Source organism: Cardiocondyla obscurior, linkage group LG02 (assembly GCF_019399895.1).
Source record: "Cardiocondyla obscurior isolate alpha-2009 linkage group LG02, Cobs3.1, whole genome shotgun sequence".
Lineage (NCBI taxonomy): Eukaryota > Metazoa > Arthropoda > Insecta > Hymenoptera > Formicidae > Cardiocondyla > Cardiocondyla obscurior.
The window spans coordinates 3,743,073-3,761,715 of NC_091865.1; the positions used below are offsets into that span (position 1 = coordinate 3,743,073).

The 18,643-nt window shown below is 38.6% G+C and overlaps 1 protein-coding gene across 2 annotated transcripts in view; it reads right to left on the bottom strand.

Moving 5' to 3' along the window:
- Positions 1-18,643, bottom strand: part of LOC139113430 (nucleolysin TIAR) — a 461,769-nt gene that overhangs the window by 380,500 nt on the left and 62,626 nt on the right. For both annotated transcript variants that reach the window (XM_070674610.1, XM_070674616.1), the window contains one exon: positions 11,002-11,097. In XM_070674610.1, the coding sequence (XP_070530711.1) occupies positions 11,002-11,097 (96 nt within the window). The remainder of the gene's footprint in view (positions 1-11,001; positions 11,098-18,643) is intronic.

Genomic DNA, 18,643 nt, shown 5'->3' on the forward strand with positions numbered 1-18,643 from the left:
CACCTGTCGCATTTAATTTATTCTGAAAATTTTCATGAAAGCTGTTATCAAAAATTTCTTTACGTTCTGTTAAATAAAATAAATTTCTTTTTCTTTTTTTTTTTTTTTAACCACTGAAATAATTCTTCGTTTGTATGCGTATTATGGGAAGTTTCAAGACGTGTATTAAACTGCGCCATTAAATATGCAAATATTAAGCTTTAGGGGCATTAATGCGGAAATTAGTTGTTACCTCTATGCGCCTAACAATTTTGATATATCAGAGTAACGTTGCAGTTACCGCTACGACAACGAACACCATTGCGACGATATAATTAAGGCATTGTATTAATTTGACGTTATCAGTAGCGCACGAATTCCATGAATCGCTGAGGGATATAACATGTACTCATGCGAGAACACAATTTGTAATTACACCTCCAATCTTAGACGTAACTGTAGGGTAAGCATAGAATTTGCAGAGTCTCTTGTAATTGCAGGAACGATAACTTTCCAGCGGTGGAAGCAGTTGCTGCGTAATCGACTTCTATTTATAATTTTCAACGTGGAGAAAACTTGTCCTTTGCAATAACACAGCGAGTACCAAACTAGCGATTATTTATGGTAATATTGCATCGTTCTTTATCCTATGATATTGTTATAATGTAACTTTACGAGTCTACGTTTTACTTATAAGTATTTTAGGCGACAAGTATATCCTGTTGTCTTGAAAACGAAGAAGATTGTTATAAAAATTAAAATGTAATTAATAAAAGCAATAAAAAGCAGTGATGTCAGAGTGGCAGAGTTTACTTTAATTATTTATTAACTTTTGCAATTGTAACTTTATTTTCAATATTCTCCGATATACTTGTAAGATTATGTAATATGTAACATGCGATATGCGTGTGCCAAGTCTTTCATATCAGAAAACTTCTCCAATATCGCAAAGTAAAGTACTTTAATGTTAAAAGAAGTTTCTTTCTTTCTTATTGTCGTAATCTTATTCCATTTCTTTTTATACGCAAACGATCGAGAAATACGAAATTTCATGCAAAAGCTCGCACACGAATGATAATTCGAGATGAATGGTCGCAAGCTCGCGCGAAATAGGGAAAGAGAGAGAGAGAGAGAAAGAGAGAAAAAAAAGCAAAGAAGAAATATACGGTCCTCCATACTCTGAGAGGTAAAGGGGGTCTTTTATATTCCTCTGGCGAGGCACCGAGGTCTGTCCAAATGAAGTGTTGAAGAGCTCTGCCAACATGAATGCGAGCGAGTAAAAGTAACACGCGCTTTGAATTGTGCGACTACAAAGAGCCGCCACCGGGCTAATTTGTCTGAATGAACGAACGATGGACTATGGTGGTACCACGGGGGTCGGACGAGAAACGGGGATCGGACCTAATTCTGGATAAACACCCTTTCATTATTTTCAGGCTACGCTGAAATCTTCCGTTTCGACAATTCCTCCGCACCTTTGGCCTTTGTTCTTTGCACGTTATCTTACGAAAGTATGAACGCTGGCCTTGTAACAGAAACCCCGTCTGTCATCAGAAACTCGTCAGGAAGTAATCTTTCAACGCAATGCGACTGCAATGTTATAAAACTATTTCTTTTTTCTACTGTCGTTGGTTGATTTTATATATATTTATCGTAGCATACCGTTAATCTGCATTGTTCCCGTTGTTATCTAATCAGGAAAGAATTATTTGTAAAAATAAAATCTTTATTTTAATTAAATTAAAATTTATTAATTAATTAAAAAATGATTAAATTATTTTTCTCGGAAACGTCCTAAAATCAAGAACAATGATAATGCCTATTTATCAGACTATTCATCAAAAGGCAAATTAAACGATAATTTCTACGATGTAAAGTTTCAGGTATTCTAAATTACGTTTAAACAGATACAGGAATATGGTGCTCGTATCCACGTATATTTGTAGTATGTACATCAGGTGATTTAATTAACATGGATCGCAGCAGACTGGCCGTTTGCATTTAATGATGAGAGCGGCTGCCAGTTCAGCCACATTCCTTGTCGCTTTATTCGTGATAAACAAATTTCTACCTCAATAATATTATAAAATGATGCTACCATTCGCAATTAAATATCATTCTGCAGGAAATTTATTCATATCAATTCACATCTTAATTTTCTCAGTAAATTAATGCACATAGAGTAAAATGTTTCTAAATTAAATTCATTTTTTTTGTTAATTAATTTTATTTGCCTTTTTAAAATAATTAATTGATGAGCAATTATTTATTAATAACGCAATGAAAATAACTCATTAGAGTGTAACCACTTATCGCGATAAATCGCAAAAGTGAAAAGGTGGCGAGAAAACAAATGGTTGTAAAGTGACAACGAGTGGAGGCCCGGAGAAGAAATTCAGGCAAGACGGCGAAAAATTAAAGTAGCGTCCTGAGGAGAAACGGAAGGATGAGGGCGGAAGAAAATGGTCGGGCGACCGTAAAGGCACGTCGAAACAAGCGGGCGTAAAAAACGGGATGCAATTGGCGTGGGCTTAGAGTAAGTCCTCCCGCAGGCCAAATTCTCTATCTTTCTCTTTTTTTCCTCCCTTCCTCTATCTTTCTCTATTTCACTCCATTTCTTTCTCTCTCACTCTTTCTCTCTCTCTCTCTCTCTCTCTCTCTCTTTTTTCCTCGCTCCTCTTTTACTTCTCTCTGTTGCTCGTGGTACCGAGCGGAGGGTGGCTGCGCCCCCTCTCTTCCCGAGCTACCCTCCGTAATCGATCAATTGAAAATCGCTCGAACGACAATCGATTTCGAATCAATTGGAGCCACAGTGTAAAACTAACAGGATACGTATTTCTCCGGTCGCCACCCCGGCCCACAGTCGACTTCCACTTCTCCAATTCCTCCATTTCTACGTCGGCCCTCCGCTACCCGCGTCCCTCTTACCCTCAACCCCTTCACGTCCCGGCCACGAAATGAGACTGCCCTCTTCCTCTCTACCTCCTCTGTCGCCCTTCGATTCTCTATCCGCAAACCTTCTCGCGTGACTCTCCGTCCCTCTTTATCTTTCCTTTCCTATCGTTAGCCGTTCCAGAGCGCAGCAGTCGCCGGGCTCTTTGTTTTTCATCAGGCGAACACAATTTTGAGTTACAGTTTATTCGATTCTCTTTTATTTAATTTTCATTAACGATTCAACGCGCATTGGCCATCGTCTTCCATCTTTCTTCTTGATAAATCAACCATAAAATTCCATCTTTACCATTTTCCAAATCGCTTTTGTCGTTCAGTGGCTCTCGGCTTGCATTGTTCGTTTCTGACTTTAAACGCCCGTTGCTACTGCGCCCGCATTTCTGTCATACGGACACGCACTATTTTATCGCCCGTGAGATAATTTATGCAGATTTGATTCAAACGGCGTTTTCGACGGCGATAAAAAGTTTACAAAAAGTTTAATAGCATAAATTACTAAAACATTTTTATATTTACTTGCTTCTCTCTCTTCCTTCCTTTTTTTTCTTTTTCCTTCATTGAAGTTAACGATAAAAAATAACATTTTACAGTCAGTTTTCTCGGAAGGAAATAAAGCAAAAGAGCGTAGCAGATTAAAAAAAATAGAGATAACGTACATGACAGAACGGAAAAGAGATACGGAGTTGGTAAAAGAGCGGTGGGAGGGGGAAGTTAATGAAAAGCGTCTGACGAATAGACCAACTAATTGTATCCGAGAGGAATTAATAAAAACGCCTGACGGGCCGGCTGGTGTGTCGGCGAGGGGTGATTCTCCATCATTTATTTCATTTTCCTCAAAGTGCCGTCGCTTTTTTTTCCATCCTAGAGCACTCATATCCGCCTATCCTCCCATTTCATAACATACTATCTTCGTACAATAATCTTTCACATCTGGGACTGGATATTTCATTCCGTTTTCCCAATATAACGTAATATAATATATCTAAGCGAGCCGATATTAATATGACTATCGCTTAATTGCTGCAAAAGTCATGTTTGCATCAATATTTAGCAAAGCTGCTGGCTAAGTATAACAGTGACTGTTGGATAAAGTCATGTTTTTAAATCGTTTTAATAAACGTTTCATTCCCCATTGCCGATTACAGATCAAACGAATGTTATATCTTGACACGGTCATAAAAATTCAATAAAGAAACAGTCTGTTATTGGAGAGCATGGAAAATCTTTGCAATTCGTCCATCATTGACTGTGGTCTCCGGTTTCGTAGAATGGCAAGGCTTTTTGCACACTTGAACTCGGTCACACTAAATTTCTGGCCGGGTAGACTCGAAGTTGCGGCGAGCGGGAGACCAAAAATAATGGCCGCTACGGCTAAAACCAAAAATAATCGGGCGCCGCCTGCTGTTCCCTCACTAAATCACCGTTCTCGGTGCTACGGTGACCAGTTTCTGTCTCTCCGCCTGCACCGCGCGCTCGCATTCACCTTTGCCCTTCGCATCACTTGCCCTCACCCCTACCGCCGTAACGTCTCATTATTTACTTTAATTGGCGGCAATTAACAGATAATTAATTGCAAAACTCAGATATAATGTACCGTAAAATAATTCGAAGAGCTCGCTGAAAATCCCGCCCGGTTTTCCGGGTTAAAATTTGGAGTTGGGTCCATGGATGAACGATGTGCGCGCGAAGGTACTAAAATGTTATTACTAGGGATATATATGGCCATCGCGGGAAATAATATACGTACATGCGTGTCGAGTGCATTGCTGTGTGGCAAAGAATATGTGTAATTCAAAGTAAAAAGAGATAAAAAAAAAAGAAAAAAAAAAGAGGAAAAAAAAACAAGAGCAGTGCAAAAATATAGATCGTAAATCCGTTTTACATACGAGGCTTTACCAGTTAGGCTATAAATGTATTTTAGGATTACGCGGTTGATGGAATTAAATACATTGTTCATATAGATATATGCGTAAATCACAATCCATAAATAAAGAATTTCACTATTGACATCTGTATTACGATCATATAAAAGTAATAAATTGTATAGATCTACGATTGTCACATGTTTTGCTAAAGAAAAAACATTGTAAGAAAAAAAAAAAAAATGTTAAATTCTTTTGTATTATAATTTATACTGACTTTTAATAGAAGACTTATTTTCTCTTTATTTTATTAAAAAATATCTGTACCTTCGACGTCCGCTTAAAATTGATATATAATTATATATTATTGTATATTTTTGTGCAATATTAACTATCAACGTCCCAACTCTTTAACGGTGATTTTCAGCAGGGAACATTTTCTACAAAATTAGAGACAGTCGTAAAACTCGATATCCATCCGTAATATTCGTTCGGTATAATCGTACCTTGAAAAAGTTATATTTATCAGACACGTAGATTACATCGTGCAGCATTATGTATTGACGTTGTAACTGGTGAGCGCCGCGACGCTAAATAAAAACGTACGATAATAACAACATGCCGCGTGACGACGTGGAACGAGCCAGAAACGTCCGCAACGCTTTGGCAAATGCATCTGTCAGCGAGCGAAAGCGGCGCGGGAATGGTTTTCCTCCTCCACCGCTGGCTTCGACACCCCCATCTACCCTGGAAAACCGTCCAGTCTGCGCCTCACCCATCCATTCGGTTCCCCTTTCCGCTTCCCTCTCATACCCCGTCGCTCAACGCCTCTCCCTCTGGTCCGTTTCATCTCACTTTCTCGCCATTCCCTCCGGCAATTACTATAAATCAGAATCGCAGTCAATATTTAATCCTCGTGGAATGGTGTTCGGCTCGAACGGGGAGGTTGGCGAACGAGCGGGAGGCTGCACGTTCAGTGGTAACCGCCGAGGTGCAGCGGGGGCTGATGCAACAATGCCAGTAATGCGATAAAATATACTACGTGTCGAGCTGGGGCAAAGAGGACCGAGGGGAAATGGGTGAAATGTCCACTGTTCATGCTGCTGACCATCGTTCGTTTGACTCTCTCAGCCATTCCCTCGATAGAGAAGTTTTCAGATAGCCATTCGTCGAAAAACGCGAAAGTACTAAACGTTGGAAGAATGTTTAAGTATCGCAACAATTAATTAGAATTATCCGGAATTTTAAGATAGTTTTATCTATTTCTGTAATTATTATAAAGTTTTTTTTTTTTTTTTTTTTTTTTTTGGTTTGATTTAGTTTAGTCTCGAGCAAAATTGCATAGAGAGTAAATTCGATACGGTAATCGAGTATTAAATACTTCGTATCGTTTTCTGTGTTTAATTATCCGCAACCGTCTAAATTATTCCGAACTCACCGAATCGACAAGGCTTTTCTTGATCTCTCTTTAAATAAGTAGTGACTAATATTTATACGATACGGAGAGCAGTCGCGTGCCTTCTAACCATAAGCGATAGAATTGAAGCAATTCTCTGTTATTAACGAGACAAGGCGACCAACGTACCAATTCGAATGCCATTATTGAAGTAAAGTAGTTCGTGAGCTTATTGTTATTATTATTGCCAAAAAAAAAAAAAAAAAATTGTACCGCTCCTCAATCAAACCGTTATCGTTTTATGATATACAAACTAGAGGAAGTGAGACAATGGAGATGAAATAGCACGAAAGCAGGGCCTTATTGTGGGCAAAAGAATAGAATCTCAAGGGTTGGGTCCTCAGGGAAATCAAAAGGCAGTGGGCCTCCGGGATAAACCAGCCAGATCTCAGTGGAGGTTCGCCAAAGTAGCTTGTCAATAACTTAAATCTCAATCGTAACTTGGTACTCCCAACTGATTTCCGTTTCTGCGACTCGTATCTGCTTCTCGTCGATATTCATAGCTGACGTGTCTTCCTATGCTGGGAAGAAGTACGTGCTTTCAGAAATTCCTTCCTTCTCCGCGCTTCTCATTTTGTACTTTTTTTATTTTCTTTTTGATTACTACTTATCTATTTCGCGTCTCGAGTATATAAAAAAAAAAGAAAAATAATTAGAGAAGAACTAAGTGTATCATGTACTTCAAAATGCACTGTGCTTTTAAACGTAATATCGAAAGCTCGATAAATTTATTATAACGTCGATTTAAAATTACTTTTTCAGACAACGCGTTCACCATATATCGTATAGTACCGTTTTATATTTAATAACTTTCTCCTCATTGTTTATATTTAATAGCTTTCTCCACAGCAGACAAAATATCATTTTGTCAGATTTCTGCCCAGTGGGTGAGTTGATCGAAGAATAGCTGAAAGATTTTCGAGGGCAACTGTGGAGACAAAACATCGTAAGCATGACGCGAGGTACAATACCCATCCACCCGCGAAGATTGGCTTCTACCATTCATAACTTCGACACATTCTCCGTCAAAACGTTAGCACAGAATGTCAACCGTTACATCACCAGCCATCGAGTACAAAGAACGTAACGCTAGTAAACACGCTTCTACCCACGCTTCTTTTTAAACGCATTGTTCCGAAAGAGTGAAGGCTTACTATACCATAAGCCGTTCCTTACATTTAAAAATGTAATCGTTTTTACTGTCGCTTTACCTTAAAGTCAAATAAAAGTGCTAGCAGTAGAATAAAAAGTTATTTAATTTTAATGGCGTAATTACGTTATTCTATTTTCAATAATAATATTAATAAATTAATAATTCTAAACACCTGAGCTATTTGTCTACCTGATTCTTTCCGAAAGGAGCTTTTTAATCCTGCGGCATTAAATTTAAACAATTGAAACTCGTTTGTTTAAATTTTACTAAATTAACGTTATATAATAATCCCATATTAACGCGGTAATTAATTTCTGTTGGCAGGATGTTCCGCACACTACACGATTGTGTTTCTAAACTAGAGAAGATCAGCATCCCGTGCTATATCCTCGATTGCTCTTGTTAAGAGATTGGTGCAGTTGTCAACCAACCCGTGTACAAGCTTCTTGTTCAAGAAACACACTGTATTATTCACAAACAAGACAACGATGATATCCATAAACAAAGTGGAGAGTAAAGCCGAGCTGAAGTTACGAGATCATATATACCCACTGTTCTCTTCTTACCATCTGCGTCCACGTTGTGAACATCACAGAATGGAATTGAGAAGTAATCTATTCATTTGGTGCCAGTATTTACTATGTCGTAGTACACCGTAGCTAGTTAAATAATAACTCATTTAAGCTTGAACGAGTTGCAATCTATTTAGTTCATTAAAGAATCGTGAAACATCGCGAAGTAAATTAAAACGATGCAAACGATATTTAATATTAATACATATTGTGCTTTAAAATTGATTTTAATAATAGCAAACAATTGTTTAAATAAAAAAAATGTGTGAATGTTATATAATTACTTATTTCAAAATTTATATTTATTATTAAAATAAATATAAAATAACGATTACGTAAAATATCTGCTTTAAATAGAGTTTTCTTTTCTTTCTTTTTGTTTTTTGTTTTAACAATAATAAATATCCATTGAAAGAATCGAGCATCATCAGCAAATAGGCAAAACGTTACTCAGAGCTGTGAGTGAAAATTAGAAACATTAAACGTGACAGCTAATAAGTTTCTACAAACGGCCGAGGGAGGATTTACATCTTCCTTACTTCCGTACGAAGCTATTTACAGCCGGTACATTACGGTGTAAAGTTCCCGGGCAATCGACGTTTCGATACATTATCAGCAAGAAAGACAAATGTTTCGCCACGCGTAGGTAATTGATACTATCGGTATCGATTACCAGTACCGCCGGAGCTAATTACCTCCGGCATCGTAATCGAATACAATGAGGTAAACAGCGGGCTATTCGCGTTACAGCAACACAACCGTAACCGTCGTTTACACAAAGGTATCCGAACGTTGGGTCCGCGGGCTCGCCACGTTCATATCGGCTGAAATACCTAGCACTCGCCGGCGCGCGGGATCGACTGAAAACTAAACGGCGTAGATTGAGAAACGAGGCGGGCCGTATTAATAACCCCGGCTGGAATTACTCGCCACGCACGATCGCGCCCGGTACAGCGTTTCTGGCGAAGTCACGTGCAAGTATAATTCGAGCTAACGAGCGACGCAGAAACTGTGAGCTGTATGGGGCTTGCGAAAGACGGGAGGGAACAGTAGCGGGTACGCGGTGGGAAAAGGGGTAAAATTCAGTGGGGTGGGACCACGGTAGGTAAGTAAAGTAAAGTCGGCGGCTGTATCGCGCTTAAACTTGGGGGTTAATTCCCTTCGTTACATAGCGAAATGCCGGAGCGCTTTCCTTAGCGATCGCGCCGCTCGGCTGCACGCTTAGGACCGCAATGCGGAATAGGTATTCCGCCGCGCATAAGAAATTCTTCTTTTGGCCGAACTTCTGCTCCGACTTACTTCCGAATTCCTTTCAGCCAGGTTGCCGGCGAGGTTTGTAAGAATTTTATTTTCAACGACGCTAGAAATCTCGCGGGGTTCTAATGAGAAATAAGAAGTCTATTCGGCACGGAAAGAGATTGTTCCCCGCGATTATCGCTACGGAAGAATAGCCAGTTCTGTACTTTACTTAATTTAAACGAATTCTTTCAGTGCCTTTCGGTTATCGTTGTTATATTTTACAAACGATTTAAGTGTTGACGTTTTTCTTTTCTTTTTTTTTTTTTTTTTTAAATCTTATAACTTTACATAAAGTTTTAAGTAAAACTTAAAAAAGCGTATTTCTCCTGCTATAAATCAATATATGTATTCGAACTGAAATGAGAAACCATAAGAAGCAACCATTTTTCAAGAAAGTTTAGCTAGCACGGCAGGATCACGCTCTACTTATGCTCGCCGAAGTGCGACATACGCAGAAACGTAGGACGTCGGGTGCTGCAGAAAGCGAGGAGGGGGGGGGGAATGACGAGCGAAAGGGGTTAGTCTGCCACATTAGTTGGTATATCCAAGTTCCAGGCATCCAATCTATTACGACCAGTTCGGCATTAGTAATGTGTCGGCGGTAATAGCGAACCTGACAGTTCTTTGGAGAAAACGGAGGCCGAAGGAAAAGCGGGACCGAAAATGAACGGGAAGAGAAGAAGAGAGTAAGAAAGAGGGAAAGCGAAATGCAGAGGGTAGATAGATAGAGAAACCAACGAGGAACCGAGCGAGTGACTCGTGGAAGGTAGCACCAAGGCTTCCGAAGAATGTTCGGTGGCCAGGGGTTAGGCGGTCGGAGAGGATCGCGGGATAGGCGTGCACGACATCAAAACTTGCTTGAGCGAATCTAAACTAACCGAGTAACTCTCCGCGTTACGGGCTACGATATATGTCGCAACGAGATGGCGAATTGGAGGGTGTTGATGGTAGTATATGAAATGGAGGTCGCGGAGGTCGCGAGTAAGAGAAGGAAGCGAGGTCAGGAAGGACCGTAGAGATGTCGAGTGTGGTAGGCATGGGGAACAAGACGGCGGCGAGACGGGGTAAGAGCAGGAGAAGAACCGGCGGGAGGTGCATGGTAATAGGAGAGCAATGGAGGAGAATGAAGTAACTTGGCGTATATATCGCGTAGCATGTATAATTCTGACCACATCCCACCAAACTATGACATATTCGAGCATTAGCTATTCCAGCCGGATCCCAATACCTTCTCCCAACCTCTAGCGGACCCCTTGAGCACGGCCCCGCTTCACCCCCGACCGCAGACTTGTCCCCGTGCGTTACCATCGTTGATTCACTCGCAACCGCTGCCGACGTTTCCCGCGAACTACTGGTAACCGTCAACCGGCGAACTTTAACTGCACATGGAATTCGAATATGACGCAGGAAGACGAAGGGGAACGTGAGAGGGAAGACCAAAGGAGAAAACGAGAGAGAGAGAGATAAATAGAAAGGTATAATCAAACCCAATCCTATCTATACTAGGCCAATTTACAATTGTATTTACAACTAGACAAACTTTAATAAACTTGGTCGTATTTATTTTTCGTCATATTTAAATTTTGTGTCTAAATATTCAATTAGAAAATAAGGTGGTGTTGCTTTTTCCAGAAAAGATAATAACGTTGCAAGAATATTAAAGAATTAAAAAAATTAATTAAAAACACCGTTGTGTCGAGTTATAGAATAAACACAAATGGCACCTACCTTCTTTAGAAAAAGTCGTTGATTAAGCGTCATTAATGCCGTGGAAGCTGTCTCGTGATCTGCAAACTCCACGAAGGCGTAAGCATCACTTCTCGGCTGAAACAATAATTAAAATATCATATTATATTAATGCTTGCACAAACCGCAACGATCGTTTGCAATAATTTCATCGTCTTTTACAGTTGATTAAAATCATGTATTTAAAATTTTCGATAAATACATAAGAGATATCTAAGAAATAATTACACTTGTCAATACGGATATTGGCGCGGTAAAAAGCTTTAAAAAGTAATAATTCCTTCCGTAAGTCAACATACAAAACTTGTCTATTTTATATAGGCGCGCACTGCAGATAAGATATACATTCTCGTCGGAATGTAGACCGTAAACCTTATCTTCACTAGCGCTCTTGCGTTTATTTGCATGGCACATAGAAAGAGCAGACATAAATGTGAGATATATCACGTGAAATAACGCTTGTGTAGTTTATCTTTACATAAATATTTTTAATGTATGAATTCTAAATAAAATTTACAAAATTTATTAAGATTTGCAACGAACGCTTTCATTACTATAATTAATTATTTTATATACACTTTTAAATTACGTTTCTAAATATCGTACCTTTGTATAATAGAAGAAATATATGTTTAATTATGTCTCTAGGTAATCACAAAATTTTATAAGCCACAATTTTTAAAGAAAAAAAAAAAAAAAAGAGAGAAAAAAAAAGATATTAAATTTAATGCAGGACTATTTATTGTCGCTAAACATTTCCACGTTTTCTGTTTAAAAGGGCAGAACGCAATTTTTCCACAGTCTACGACGATGTGGTCGGGAGTCTGAAATTTCATCTTTTTCAATTCTCTTTTTTCCCCTGTCCAACGTAGTCAGCATCGTGCCAGAAACCGGCACCGGCTTAACATCGAAAAATAGGTGATAATGGGAAAACGCAGCTGCACGTAAGTTAATTATAAGCAAGTGCTTGCGGAGGTACTAATTACTTATTGTAACTTTTGCGTTAATTGTTCTCAGTAATTACTCTCGGTGGTAATTGGCTGTCCTGCCATCTCATTTACTTAGGTAACTCCGGTGGTCGGACAGTAAAATTCTATCATCGAAATCGTTATTTCGAATATTTGTCATATTTATTTGCGCGGAGCGGTTAAGTTTTCTATAACTCTTTTGAAATCATTTGATGTTGAAAGAAGCACGATTGCATGATGGACAGTATTGAATTGGACTTCTAGCACGAGACATTCAGTTTTCACGAGTTGGGAAATTGAAAATTACTGCTAACTTATATAACAAGATTGGAATTAGTTTTTAATTTCTTAATAATAACGTCTTCGTTTATACTCGTCTGTTAAAGACAACAAAAGAGTGATTATCGAAGCAAATAAATAAGTGCTTTAATAAAAATATGATGATAATAATGCTTATAATTGATTTATGATAACAGTAGGTTTTTTAATTATATAAAAAAAATGTACCGAAAGATACTTGTACAAGTTTCTCAACATTTTTCTTATAAAGAATAATACCAATTAAATTATTTTTTATTAAAGCAACTCAAACTAAATAAAAAAAATACTGCATGTTCAATTTCCATCTACAATCGTTTTTATATAAAAAATAATTATTATTATTTACGAGCGCGGCATTATCTAGAAAATATGCGATATTTGGCGCTGTTCGTTTGTGACGTCCATTAATCTCGACAATGAAAATTGGCTTGCATTTCAAAAAGGTACTCTCTCTTTATGTTCTCATTACTCCTACCTCTCTCGAAATCATTGTCCGAAAGATGAAATACCGTTTCAAAGTATAACATATATTTTTTTTTAGCTTGCAGATTATTTAATTGGCTTTGTAAACAATTCATGTTAAAATGCCTTTTGCTATAGGCTACAAATTGTAATTTATAACGGTACATGTTTACGAAAATAATTAACTAAAATTGTATTATATTGTATTCACGTTTTACGCTTGTACTTAAAGCGATCAAACAATAATTTAATATTTTTAAATATGTAGAATACGAGACAGTGAATTTTTAGGTAAATTAAAAAAAAAAAAGAAGGCGACGTTGTTAGTCTTTCATGTAAAATATATTAATTTTTTACGTGTTTCGTCCAAACGGTCTGCTTTTTAGTCAGATAGCTCGTCTACTTCAAACCACTTTTGTTTCTATCTCACAAACTTTACAATAATAATTAGTAGTAACGTGTAACGAACTATACACCCGTTTTAACGATATTAAGCGCTGCTAGAATTCTCTATAAATATTAAACAACAAACATCTCTAAATAGAAATCGATATAAATCAGCGTGTGTAAATAGCGTATCGCGCTACGCTTTTGTTCATTTGAGTGTTGTAAGTTTCAACCAGCGATAAATACAAATAGACTCCTACAGCGAGTAATATTGAATAAGGTGCGATTCGCCAATCTCCCTTTCGACAATGATGCACATTGGCTTCAACGTTTGTATTTGAATTGCGAGAAGCGTCGCCTATTGTAGTAATTAGACAGAACGCATCATGGAATCTAATCGCAAGGGTCTTCGCGTCTATGTGCATACTCTATTCTCAATTATTTAATCTAATATATACTAAGCTTCAGTTTATTCTAATAAGCCAAAGTGTATTTATACGAGGCATTAATGTTACATAAATTATATCGACCGTTTAAATAAACTTTTTCACGCGTCGTTCTATTCTTTTTCCTCCGTTCTAGGATTTCAATTAAAATAAATAACTTTCAAGCCACTGTAGTGATGTAATTGACTATGTAAGCTTGGATTACATGTGTACGTCCATGTACGAAGTTTATACCAGTGTTAAGGATGATGGTATGGTGACGCGCAGAACCATAGCGTGGCTAGTATGGCACTGTCTGAACGGTGGCAGAGAGTGCTCGGGGACCGTCGAGCTAAATCACTCCCTAATGGATCGAGCCGCTAATCTCTGATAGACTGCACGCTACCAGGGTTTCTCTCCCCGTTCTGCTGTATTCTCCCTATCGTATTCCCCTACGTCCACATTACATCACCCCGCTTTGTACAGCGAACTATGCACCGATGCAGTGGAATCAAACATACGCGCATTGAAAGGCGGGAAATTTCCAGCAATAAAAAATAAATATTATACAGAATCGTTATACGAAGCTACACACGCATGGCGTGCTTCTATTTTTGATTCTTAATTGCAATTTTTGTAATTATCTTTGTTAATTTATATATTTTATGTAACTCATGACGCTGTGATTGTGAATCGTCTCGTAAAGCAAGAAATGAATAGAGTAAGGAGCAACTGTCGTGGCGGAAACTAAACGTCGAGGTATTCGAGTTTTGTGAAGTATAAGCCGCAAGCTTAAAAAGCTACCTTAGAGTACACGAAAATTGCAAAATAAAATGCCGCCGTACCAACTACGTCACGCGACGTAACATTCCATAGAGACCTTTGGACGAGGAGGAAACTTTCACGCCCGTGGAGTGCAGCTACACAATTTATTTAAATTTATTTTTTTTTATTTTTATTTTTTTTTTTTTCTTGTCCCTTCGCAAATGTGACTACACGTGCGTCGAAAAATATAGAACGACGTATACCTAGTATTCACGTAACGCACACGATAAAGTTGGCGTGTCAACGAACAGTAAATCCTCTCTCCATGCGCAAGACCTGCATAAAATTTTGCAAACAATCAATTAGTCCGGAGGAGAAGCTTCGGTAATCCGTCCGGTCAATTTGGACGGCGGTTGAATCTGAAACTTCCTCTCACGAAAGCGACTAGAAAGCCACTATACAAGGGATAATAGCCATTATGCAAGGGTATATCCCATCCTTATCGCGTTTCCGATTCTTCGATTTACTCGTGAAATATTAGTAATTACAAGAAAAAAAAAACAAAAAAAATTTTGTCGTGTACTGTATGACATTTAAACGCAGCGCAAAATTATTCAATAAAGGAATGTAATTGGAATATATATTAAAAATTAAATGTCTGGCTAAATCGATTCCTTAGTAATTCTATCGTGAGCGAAATTATATCCTATCTTAAAAAATTGGTGTAACGCGTAAATTAGCTGTTAATGGTTACCGCTTAAAACCGACGCTGATTAGTTCTCTCTCGCTTGGCTTGCTTCACGCCAAGCGAGAGTCAACGTCGGCCGTCAAGTCGGCGACTTTGAGGTCCGACTTAATTTTAATATTTAATTAATATGTCCAGGCAAAGACGGTCTTAGCGATTTTCGAGATCGAGGACGACCTGGTGGAAGAAGTACCGTCTTTGCCTGGACATACTAATTAAACATTACAATTAAATCGAACGAGAGTAACGAACAGATAGCCGCGGGGGGTAGGCGGGGGGGGGGACGGGGTGAGAGCGAGTGCGAGCCTACGTGCCGCGTGCTAGGTATATTTCCCCACTACTCCCACTCTCGCTTTGTCCTTCTCCAGCGGTCGCGCGAGCACACGTACGCCCTACGCACTACACAGCAGCCACGTGTGTCCGTACCGAAAGTAATTCGCATTTGCGTTCAACGAAAACCGTCCGGCACAAAAACTATCTTCTCCTCTTCACCCACCTTATGAGGAGAGCACGTGTGATTACGCTCCTTTCCTTAAAGTAAGCTACATCCTTACTTATGCGCTCATCTCTCTGAGGTAATTTTTCTATTTTAGAAGTATTGTACAGACTCGCGTAATTTTAATTAATTGTCTGGGCTTTTTGTTTGCAGATAATCGGGGCGAGGACGAAGTTTGAATGGCCAGAGAGGAAGCTGGTCATTCCGACGGGAGGTCTGATGTTCTGAGAGGAGGAGAAGGCCTCGAAAAAGCATCGTGCATCAACGGAGTAATTTCAGAGGTAAGAAAAATTTTATTTTTAATTATTAATTTGATATACCGTTTAGAAGCGCGTGCATTCTTTTTTAAAGACTAAATACATGTAGCATTTCTACAATTAAATTATATATTTTTTTTTGTTACAGATCGACGCAGCTGCATCCACCGCCGTCAACGAAAGTGTCATCACCGCCGATATTAATAATTATACGAACCGCATCCGGTTCGTCGGTCGTTCTGGGAGTTTCGTACAGTATTCGAACGGCTTTATTCTAAACGCGAGTGCCGAACACGATTGCGCGAGAGTGATTAATAATTTTCGCGATTGTAAAATCCCGGTCGGGGTGTTCACGAGTGACTTGTGCGCGGAAGGATGACTCGACACGTCCCATCTGAGAGGAGGAGCAGGCCCGGGACGGGCATCGTGCATCGGCGGAGCAACTTTTAGGTGAATATAAATTTTTTCGTATTCATAAAATCTTGAATAAAAAATAAAGCTTTACCTTTACATTAATTTATATAGCAACATATCTACATTAATATGTTTTACTTTATGTTACAGTCACCGGCAGAATTCTACAACTCCGCTGAAGCTCATGCAGATTGGTAAGTAGCATGATTTTTTTTCGTAATTTGTAATTGAAGTTTTGTAAAAAATAGCGCGCGCAAGGTTTCTTCTAGTCCCTTTTAAATATTCCATTGTTACGCGAGGTAAAACTGTGTGAAATTGTATTGTCGAAACAAAAAAACATTTAAGGAGCATTTATTTGCTAATGAACAAAAGTTTAAGGTTTACTGTAATGCCGTGACGCACGTGGGCGTGATGCGAAATAAAGTTTCATTCGGCGATAAGACCTGTGTGTCCCAATTCCGCACGCGCGTTCTGTTAGGTGCGAAATGAGTGAAATCGCACGGTGTAAGACGGGGGTACGGGTGGACGGGCCGAGATCTGGCCAGGCGATCTTTACTACCGAAAATCCATTATTTTCGCCATTAGATCGTTCGTCCCGATCTTCCGGGGCAGGCATTTTCGTTTAGCAGTTTTTCTTCCGATTCACGTCGTTTATGACTAACCCCACCTCTCCCAGAGACCGTTCGCTATCCACCATTCCATGCCGGGCGCTCTGTACTATCTCGCACCTTCAAAAGCAGTACGTTTCTCGCGCGCGCACACTTCAAACTGGAGAATCTCGTCGATCTCGTTTCTACTTCCACCTCTTCGCCGGTTTTTATGACCGACGCTTACCGTGGGACGTAAGCAAAACAGTCCCGTCCACCCTCCCGTTACGACCTTTTTCTCTTGCCGGGCTTTTAAAGCGGATCGCTTTGTTTGGCGCAAAGCGTCGCCCTGAAAACTTTACATCCCTATGCTAAATCAGCAGATATCTTTGAAAGTGACACACGTGATAAATATATTATCTTCAATCTAAGGAAATTATTATTTTAATACTAATATTTGTCTTTCTTTTCTTTTTTTCTTTTTTTAATAAAATTACCTAATAATACTATGTTGTCGATTCTAATAAAACTAAATGTGTTTAAAGTTAATTCGTTAGGTACATTTTTCGTCGAAAGTATTGTTTATCCGTGCTCTAGTTTCCGCAGAAAGTAATCGTGTCATCAAACAGATCACGTAATGATCTAATCGTCATCGTCCATGGCTTATTATCTCTTAATACAACCATAGGTATATAGAATAGCCATAAACATTTCAGATAAGTATCATTCGTACACGGAAATGCCTTACATGTTTCGCTGTACGACGTTACGTTGTAATTTAGACACGACGGATATCGCACTCATAAAGATTCGCGGTCTGATATGACTGCACATTACATTTTCCTTAATGGTTTCACAAATGAATTGGCGGTTATAAAATATTTGTGCTCCAAATTATTCTGATATTCTAGAACGCTTTATACATAATGATGTCTGCATGTCGAAACCAGATACTTCAAATATTATGAGTTTTGTGCATCCCAACGTATTAAATATCTGAAATATGTGAAAATATTGCGATAATATTTAAAATCAATAATTTACATTAATGATAATATAAAACCATAATGAATACCCGATATTAACATTTTTTTTTTTCATTTATAAAATTACGTATCATACTTCTTATACTTCGTATCAAATAAAAAAAATTAATAATTTTTTTTATATAATTAATTTATGAACATTTATAAATGATAACGTTGGTCTTGAAATAAATAATACAATTTCCGTGCTACTATTTCTTTATGATTCTTTTCTCTTTTTTTTTTTTTTTTTTTAACTCCATCAGCATTTTGCCTATAGAATCCGCTGATGTTGCGCGGTGGCGACATAATACAACGCACCGATGTAAAATATTATGAAAATACATAATATCTGAGGATGGTTAAGCCGCAAATACGAGACCGGTATGCAACGGGTATTGCCACCCGCTCACCTCCCACCAGGAAACAGGCTTTTATGGGGTTTTTATAACGTCGTGTTACTGTGTAGATGATACTGCGAGCTCGTGCATAACATTTACCCCACCGTGATCCCGAACCAAAGAGCAAAAAGGCATAATAAAAAAAATGACGGTGCTGTGGTTTGAAATGCTCGCATTATGAACTGTATCTAAAATGGGTCCCATGCCAGAGTCTGTCATTCACCTCGTTTTAGGGTGGAAATACGTATGCCGGCGCGACGAGATAAAACGTACGTGACTTTTACATGGAAAGTGCACGCACATATTCGTTCCAAGGCATGATTCGTTTTTAAATTCGTCCGAATAATTCTGGCCGCGAATCCTTTATTAGC